At 34.9% G+C, this 10,000-nt stretch overlaps 1 protein-coding gene across 1 annotated transcript in view; it reads left to right on the forward strand.

Annotated features, from left to right (window-relative positions):
- The window catches only part of LOC136830404 (G-protein coupled receptor 54-like), a 127,155-nt gene that overhangs the window by 109,572 nt on the left and 7,583 nt on the right, over window positions 1–10,000 (forward strand). The window contains exon 6 of the mRNA XM_067089939.1: window positions 8,143–8,300. Within this exon, the coding sequence (XP_066946040.1) occupies window positions 8,143–8,300 (158 nt within the window). The remainder of the gene's footprint in view (window positions 1–8,142; window positions 8,301–10,000) is intronic.

A 10,000-nucleotide genomic window follows, 5' to 3' on the forward strand; every position in this document is an offset into this window, starting at 1 on the left:
ATATATATATATATATATATATATATATATATATATAATTCATTTATATATATATATATATATATATATATATATATATATATATATATATATATATATATATATATATATATACAATTGGTCTCTCTCTCTCTTTTCTCTCTCTCTCTCTCTCTCTCTCTCTCTCTCTCTCTATATATATATATATATATATATATATATATATATATATATATATATATATATATATATATATATATATATATATATATATATACAATAGGTTCTCTCTATATATACATATATATATATATATATATATATATATATATATATATATATATATATATATATATATATATATATATATATATATATTTATATATATATATATATATATATATATATATATATATATATATATATATATATATATATATATATATATATATATGAAGCAGGTTAAGGACAGGAAGAATACGATGAGATTCACATTCTGTTTTATTTCTATGCTTCGTGACAAATCGCCACGTCTTCAGGGATTTTCTACAAAATAAAATATAATATTTTAATTTAAAATATGAGCTGAGTATGAGATCCAATAGTTCAAAAAGCCTAATCAATTTAGAGGCAAAATTACACACAGACTTAAATTACACGCACGGTGATATTGGACAAAAAAGACCACATTAACAAAATGACTACTATTTTAAGTGATCTTCCGTGGTTCCAAAGAGTAAGTGTACCAAATTATCAAAGCATGTTCGAAGTGGAGGATAAAATCAATAGATTTCTCAGAGCCTTGAAAAATTACATCATTATTGATGAAAAAGCGTCCCAGGATTTATTGTCCACCGGTTCATCTTATGGAATTATGTAAGGTCTACCAAAGATATATAAAGATAATGTTTCTGTCCGCCCTATTTTGGCCTCTTACAACACACCTAATTACAAACTGGCAAAATTTTTGCCCTCTATTGGAACTTTTGACCATAAATCAGTATACCCTTAAAAATTCAAAACAATTTAAAGAACGTATTTTATCCCAGGATTCTGACCTTTTCATGACTAGTTTTGATGTTGAGTCACTATTTCCCAAGGTACCTGGCAGAGAGACCATAAACATTATTCTTGATAAGCTATTCCCCGAACCTGAGTCGGTTTATTTTAGTTTTAGTTATTCGAATTCTAAAGCTCTTTTAGAACTGGCCGTGCTAGACACGGCATTTGTTTCCAATGGACAAATTTTTAAACAAATTGAGGACATGGCCATGGGGTCTCCGCTTGGTCCTACAGTTGCGAACATATTCATGTGCTCCCTGGAGGAGCACATTTTGGACGAATGACCCCTGGCCTTCCGGCCTCTGTTTACTCACGCTATGTGGACGACATTTTCATCTTGTTCAATGCAGACCGGTTCCTGGATTTTGCTAATAATAACCATAAAAATATTAATTTTACAATGGAAAAAGAACGCAACTCAAAATTAGCCCTCTTAAATATTCTGGTGTCTAGGAAAAATGACTGTTTTAATATTTCAGTTTTTTTAAAGAAAACATTTACTGGTTTCGGTGCCAACTTCCATAATTTATATTTTCTCAATTTCAAACTTAACTGTATATATACCTTGCTCCATCGTGATTTGTTTCTTACCCCTTGCTGGACTCTCTTCCACAATGAAATTTCTTTCCTCCTCCAGTACTTCTCTATTAACTGTTTTCCTTCTAAGATTTTAAAAAAAGATTTCAAATAAACTACTCAATTAACAGTTTTCTGAACAACCTATGTGCTTGAAGGTCCCCAAACTCCCTCCCGTACCTATTAGATAATTAGATGATAATTTTCGTAGGGACTTTACTAAGATCGTAAACAAACATTATGGGCCACAAATTTAAAGCTTATGTCTAAGAATCCTAAGACTATTGGCTCGCTCCTCAAGTTTAAAGATCGGCTCTGCCCTTTGATAACGCCGGGCGTCATTTATGAATACACTTGTCCCAAATGTAATCTGGGAAAATATATAGGATATACCCGACGTCTTCTCAGGGTCAGGGCCGATTCTCATCGGGGCGTTATATAGATCTGGGCGTTGGCTGTCTAACCCAGCAACTTCTTATATATGGAATCACGTTATTAAATGTAAAACTACCATTAAATATTTGACTAAACAAAGGAACTCAACGAACCATTGATCTTGGAAACATTAAACATCAAATTACGAGTTCCGACTCTAAACAAACATTCCTCTGCTGTCCCGTTGTTTTTACCACAAATTTTTGTCAATCTTTGCGCCTCTTGACGATGTTTACTCTTAGTGTGGTTTTATCTTTAATGCGGAAAGGTTGGTTGTGTGGAGATGTTTTCAGCTGTTGTTTCGTGAATATATAAATTTTACTTTTGACCGTATGTGTGTTGGCTTTTTTTATAATTTTGCCAAGGTATTTTAAATTTTCTTTTATAATTTATAATTTTTTGTACTTTTAGTCTAAGTTTTAGTCAAGCGTGCGTGTAATTTAAGTCTGTGAGTTGTAATTTTACCATTAAATTGTTGTAGCATATTCGGCTATTGGATCTTATAATCAGCTCTTATTTTATATTAAAATATTGTATTTTATTTTGTAGAAAATCCCTGAAGATGTGGCGATATGTTACAGTTTGAAACGTAGAAATAAAACAAAATGTGAATTATCCCTGCCCTTAGTATGGTTCATCGTGTGAATAAACGCCTTGCGCATCTGATTTGTGTCGTGTGTATGTATGTGTATATATATATATATATATATATATATATATATATATATATATATATATATATAAATATATATATATATATATATATATATATATATATATATATATATATATATATATGTATATATGTATATATGTATATATATATATATATATATATATATATATATATATATATATATATATATATATATATATATGTGTATATATGTATATATGTATATATATATATATATATATATATATATATATATATATATATATATATATATATATATATATATATATATATATATATATATGTATTCGAGTTGACACACACATACACAGTATATATATATATATATATATATATATATATATATATATATATATATATATATATATATATATATATATATATATATATATATATATATATATATATATATATACACATACATACATACACACACACAACATAAATCAGATGCGCAAAGGCGTTTTATTCAAACGATGAAGCAGACTAAGGGCAGGGATACGATGAGATTCACATTTTGTTTTATTCCTACGTTTCGTGACATATCGCCACATCTTCAGGGATTTTCTACAAAATAAAATACAATATTTTAATATACAATAAGAGCTGATTATGAGATCCAATAATCGAAAATGCTACAACATTTTAATTACGCTGAATAATTAATTTCAAGTCTAAATACACCAAACCTTCGACCAACAGCAGCAATTACAAAATCTGAACGAAATATGCAAACGGTGTCTTTCCGTTTTGAACTGAGGACTCTGTATATTTTGGAATTCTTATCTCCCTTTGTAACCAGAGCTTTCCAGACTGTACCACCCACAATGCAGCAATCGATATACAGTTAATTCTAACAATCTTCCTTTCTCTTGTGACGTTCAGTATCAAATTGTTGTCATGAAGTTTTATACCTGATGTGGGAAAATTGCGGAACGATCTCCCTTGTCTTGTAGTTGCATCGTTGGAACTTGCAGTTCAGATTCAGTGCTAATGCTTTTTAGTTTCACTTCATAGTTTATTATCTGTCTTATTTATTTTACTTTGTTCTTTATGTTATTTGCTGATACCCGGTTTTCTTTGTTATTCCTCTTTCAAAATTTATATTAAACTTCTCAGCCTCCTTTGCTACTACTGGTTTTCTTCCCCTAATAGAGCCTTTGGGCTTGTTACATTCTGCTTTTCCAGCTGGGGTTGCAGCTTGGTTTATAATAATAATAATAATAATAATAATAATAATAATAATAATAATAATAATAATATTCAGGCGTAAAGAAAAACGCAAAATTATGCTTATCGATGAATTTTCCATAGTTGATAAGGAAGTACTAACTATAAAAACAGATCAAAGTTTGCGTCAGAAAAATAATTTTATGAGTAGTGATGTTGGAACTGAAACTCCGAGACCTTTTTGTATCGATTTTTTTATTTACTTATTCGTTATTTTCATTTTCTTGCTTACAATGTATTTGTATAAGTCGTTGAACATTCTGGCAGTGATTGTCATTAGTTTACTTGCTGCTCTCTCTCGATTTCATTTCCTTATATAAATACTATCATAACATAGTTATTTACTTTATTTTTTTGTAAATCCCATGGAATATGCATGAACAACATGATCCAATACCATTATTATCAGAGAATGAGAAAGTGATAAAACTACATTACACAGAACCTGACAGTAAATTTACAAGCAGCGGCAAAATTTAGTAATAAAACAATACATAAAATGACCTCATTGCATTTTCATAAGCAATTTAATTATCACTCGGTGAGATGCAGCAATCAAAACACATGTTACGCGGCTTTATTACATTTTCGCAGGCAATTCAAACGTTATTCACCGAGAATAACATTGTGGATAATACATTATTCACAAGGTGGAGAGGAAACGTCTCCGAATTTCCTCCTAAAATGTATTCGGGTCTTTGAAGTGTTGACACCACTTTTTTTTATTACGTAATGTGTTTCTCGCTAAGTTCCAGTTATGACCAGACATGAAATCATAGGGAGAATTTCTATTGACGATATATTCACAAGAAGATATGATACCCCTATTTGCGTGAGTGTGATTTATCCTATTTATTACAGTCATTTCACTGCAATCGCAAAGCTACTAATGCACGAGTTGTTATTTGTTATTCTGTGAATAGTTTCTTTTCTTTATTCGACTCTGTTATTTTATTCGATTAAGGCCTCTTATTACATGCTTTTATTTAACTTGGCTTCTGAGTCTGTCTGTCCTGAAATCTTGTAACTCAATTTTCGACCTGTTACCTTCGTCCGGTGAATTTGAAATTTTGCGTGTTTACTCAATCCCGGTGACAATACAACCCTACACGATCAGTAGGTCAACAGTGACCTCTAGTGACCCTACAGTGGCCTCTCCCAGTATCTCAGGATTTGTATGAAACTCTCGGATTTTCACAACTTCTTTGACTCGGTAGTATCTATCTTCCCTCTTCCATCCCCCTCCCCCTTCTCCCTCCCCAGCACACGATCAAGTGTTAATTTAGATGTGTCCTCCACCTGACCCTTCCCCTCCTCCCTCCCCTCCCCTTCTCCCTCCCCCCCCTTCTCTCTTCCCTCCCCCTCCCCTTTCCCTCTTCCATCCACTTCCCCCACCCATCCCCCTCCCCCTACCCCTTCCAAAGCACACAATCAAGTGTTAATTTAACTGTGTCCTCCACTCCCCGTTCCTCTTCGTTCCTCTTCCATCCCCTTCCCCTCCCCCTCCCCATTCCGTAACACACTCAAGTGTTAAATTAGCTGTGTCCTTCCCCTCCCCTTCCCTCTTCCCTCCCTTTCCCTCTTCCATCCCCCTCCACTTCCACTTTCCCTCACGCTTCCCCCTCCCTCCCCCTTACCCTTCCCCTCCCATCTCCTCTCCCTTCTCCTCACCCTCCCCCTCCCCTTCCGGAACACGATCAAGTGTCAATTTAGCTGTGTCCTCGCCTCCCCTTCCCTTTTCCCTCCCTTTCCCGCTTCCATCCCCCTCCACTTCCCCTTCACCCTTCCCCCACCTATCCCACTACCACCTCCCCTTTCCCTCCCCTACCCTTTCCTCCTCTTTCCCCTCCACCTACTTCCCATTTTCCTCCCCTTCCCCTTCCCCCTCTCCTCTTTTCTCCTCCCCTCCCCTCCCCCTCACCTTCCGCCTTCGCTCCCTCTCCCACTCCCCATCCCCTTCCCTCCTCTTCCCTCTTCCATCTCCCTTCCCCTTCCCACCATCCCATTTCCCCTTCCTCTCACCTTCCAACTGCCCTCCCCCTTCCCTCCCTTCCCCTCCCTTCCCCCTTCCCCTCCCTTCCCCCCCCCTTCCCTCCCTTCCCCCTCCCCTTCCCTCTTCCTCCCTTCCCCTTACCAGTTCACTCACCCTCCCTGTAAACGGATATGTTTCGTTAATTTCAATCATAAATCGGTTACAATTTCTTTCAAAACTAAAAAGCATGAAACCCCCCAGAAATAAAAAAAAAAAAAATCATAGACATGCTTTTATTAAAATGCATTAAAAGTAAATAAATAATTTTTGGAGACAACAGGATTTTGTCTACAGAATAAAAGTGTGGCCCCCAAAGATGGACAGAAATGCTACAAGAAAAGAAAAATTCCTTAATTGTAGCATTTCCTTCCGTGTTTGGGGCACACGCTTTTAATTTTGTTGACATGATTAGTTGTAAGAAAATCCTGGTATGTCTCAAAAAATTATTTTTTACTTTTTAGCTCATTTTAATAAAAACATGTCTATACAATATTTTTTTATTTACGTGGGACCTTCATAAGCAAATGTTAGAACATTTACCTTGATCCTTAATAGTGTATATGGTACTTCTAAATAATAATAATAATAATAATAATAATAATAATAATAATAATAATAATTAATAATAATAATAATAATAATAATAATAATAATAATAATAATAATAATGACCCCTTTGTTAATATGATACTAATAACACCTCTCTCTAAACAAAACATGGATACTGCCACCATGTTTACTCACCGCTATCTATGTAAGTAAACACCTCGGGATGTTGACATTACAACAAGACACAAAGGCATCGAAACGCAGGAGAAAAACGCATTTTCCTTTCGTCTCATCTTAAACAGACCACTTTTAAAATAAAACCCAATTCATATTCATGCATTTACGTAACAAGAAATGTACTTAGTACGCTAGTGTATGTAGAAATGCAATTAATTTGCAAAATATATGAAAACAAGTTAACAGAAAACATGTCTCGACCCAAGAGTCTGTGGTGGCCATGATTTGGAGAAAATCGAAAACTTTATATAAGGAATTTTAGACTCCAAAAGACAAAAACAAAGACATATTCCTCTTGAGCTTTAAATGCGGCAATTATACAGAAACTGTGAAGATCAAAATATAAAAAATAAACAATATCTTTCCATCCTAAACGCTATTAAGAAGCTCAAGATACGTTGGAACTTCAAATGGAGATATCTAAGGCCAGACAAAAAAAAAAAAAAATTATCGCCACAGTACAGGTATGTACAATGGCCTTATATACTCTACGTTAAAAAAAAAGACCTGAAGCCCACGTGAAGAGGAAGGCTTATCATTTTAAGAACCGAAAAATGACAAATAAGAAAAATTACTCTTATTATATGACCGAAAAGTACAAAATCACATAAAAAACAAATAGCAAGAAATACCCATATTTTGTTTACATGAAATAGGTGCAAATACAATGTTCTCAGGGACATTTTTAATCGCAAAATAAAAAAAGATCAGTATCACAAACGAAATAGTCAACGTCAACAAAATTTTCTATAAAATTCTCAGTAGATGGAGACAAAGATTCTGCAGATCAGAAAAAAAAAAATTTTCATAATCATGATGTAGAACATGAAGACCAATTTAATAAAAAAAAGACCACATGCGCAAAAACTTAGTAATGAATTTAGAAATGGAATTTTATCACAATAATTAATTAGGCTGAGAATGTATGAGACTTTAAATATCATGAGAACCAAGTTTTAGACGTCAAAAATCAAGAAAAACTAAATTTCTACAATCACAATCAAGAAGTATGACAAGAATTTGAAAGAATTTAAATAGTACTCCCATTTAATTAAAACTAGATAGAAACCAGAAGACACTAAAACCTAAACACTTTGAAGATAGAAAAACTAGGTACCATAGGAATCATACAATAGACAAGAATTACGAAAATTTTTAACAAATTGGGACATAGAAACCGAGATTTTGTACAATCACCATCATGAAGGAAATCAGAAAACGAAAACTTTTAAAGACCAAAATGCCACAAAACACTTGATTCAGCAAAACGAAATTTATTTCAAAAACAAAATCCAGAAAACCAGAAAGAAGGGCAACTTTGATCCCGTTTTCCTTCTCTTTCCAGGTGGTCCCGATGCTGATTGTGGTGGTAGTGCTGTTCCTGATCTGCTGGGGACCCATACTGGTGCTGAATATACTGCAGGCTTTCGACGTGGTGCCACTCTACGACGTGTGGGCCATGCACGCCAAAACGGCGCTGGACTTACTCTCGTATGTCAACAGGTAACGCAATCATTCTCATTATTATTGTTATCGTTGTTGTTGCAAATGTTGAAGGAGAAAGTGGTTTTTCTTATTATAATTTCTGTGCTTTGCTTTCTGATGCTGCTCCAGCGTTAGATGTCCTTTTATCTCTCCCATGGGTTGGTCTGTTTCCTTAATTCTTTTTCATTTTTGCCTATAAACGGCAATGTCCTATCCATCAGGCAAAAGGCGTTAAGGCAATTCGATCTGAGAGAGAGAGAGAGAGAGAGAGAGAGAGAGAGAGAAGAATTATCCATACTGACTGGCGTGACTTTGGAGGAGGAAGAGCGCCGGATGGTGAGAGCTTTTTACGGCACGAGCGTTGCACTGAGCCACTGGTTATTTGTCCAGTATAATCGCACTGGCCTTTACCTTTAAGCAAATATCCAAAAGTCACAAAGAATATAAAAAATAACGTTGGCCGCGCCGTGAAACCGAAGGAGAGAAGGATGAGAGGGGATGAAAAGGGGAATAAGGTTGAAGACTGATAAAAGTGATGTCTCAAGGTAAAGGCCGGATGGTAGGAGGGGGTAATCCACCTGCATATCAGCTCTTTATCCCGGATCTAGTGTAAGCTCACTTAGCAGAGGAAATAAGAACAAAAACTGTTCTTTCTAATCCAATAAGGTCTTTCTTTCCCAAAGTTTCCTCATGATACTGGATCCTTACGTCACCAACCCAAGAGGCCAACTCTAAAGTATTTCATCTAACTGAAGTTAATTTTCTGTGGTATATGTTATTAAGTGCTCTAACTAAACAATAATCCACGGTCAAGAACAAGTATGTCCAGCGGCCGCAAGCGAAAAATCCGTCTTTGGGGAAATTACCAGCTAACCAGCCAAGTGATAGTTGAGCAAAATAATCGAGAGCAATGTCCGTTGTTTTAAAGTCAGACATGAAGCGACGATCCTGCCACAGGATATACACATAAATATATATGTATATTTATATGTATATGTACAAACATACTCACATATAAACAGAATCTACTGGTCACGTTTTATCGCTTGCGCATGAAATTGCAATAACCGCAACGCCCTCTTAACTTCTCGATTCCACACTTTTTTGGATGCACTTGTCACTACAAAGGCCTCAGATCCAAATGAAGGAATAATAAAGAAATTCTGGCGTCCACAGCAGCAGTCGAGCCCGTTTTCAGTACATCTGGGCGAGGTCGCGTTAACCCAGGTGGGCATTATTGAAATGACACACTCGTATATATCCATCAACAAAACACACGTGTGTGTGTGTGTGTGTGTGTGTGTGTATGAAGATACAAAGACTAGGTCTCTCCTTAGAGGAGAGATGAAACCAAAAATAACAATATACAGAGTAAAAGTTCATTTTAAAAGATAAATAAAGAAGTAAAAGTAAGTAAAAAACATTCCCAGCAAGTACAAGTAAACGACAAACTTCATTAGGCCTCAGCTGTCACCATCACCCCAGTTTCTGTCACACCTGTGGCAACCTGGGCTAACTTTGCATTGCCGGTTCCGTAGATCCATAGACTGAAAACGGAAAGAATTTTCAAACCAGTATTCTTAACTGGTAACCACTTAACTCATACCAATGTATCGAATTTTACTTTGTCATCTTATTCTGTGTCCCCTGTCAAGAAAAAACAATACAGTAAGCCCCATCAACAGTGGGCTTGTCCTTATCAAAAGGATGACTTCAGT

The sequence above is a fragment of the Macrobrachium rosenbergii genome, chromosome 46 (genome assembly GCF_040412425.1).
Source record: "Macrobrachium rosenbergii isolate ZJJX-2024 chromosome 46, ASM4041242v1, whole genome shotgun sequence".
Lineage (NCBI taxonomy): Eukaryota > Metazoa > Arthropoda > Malacostraca > Decapoda > Palaemonidae > Macrobrachium > Macrobrachium rosenbergii.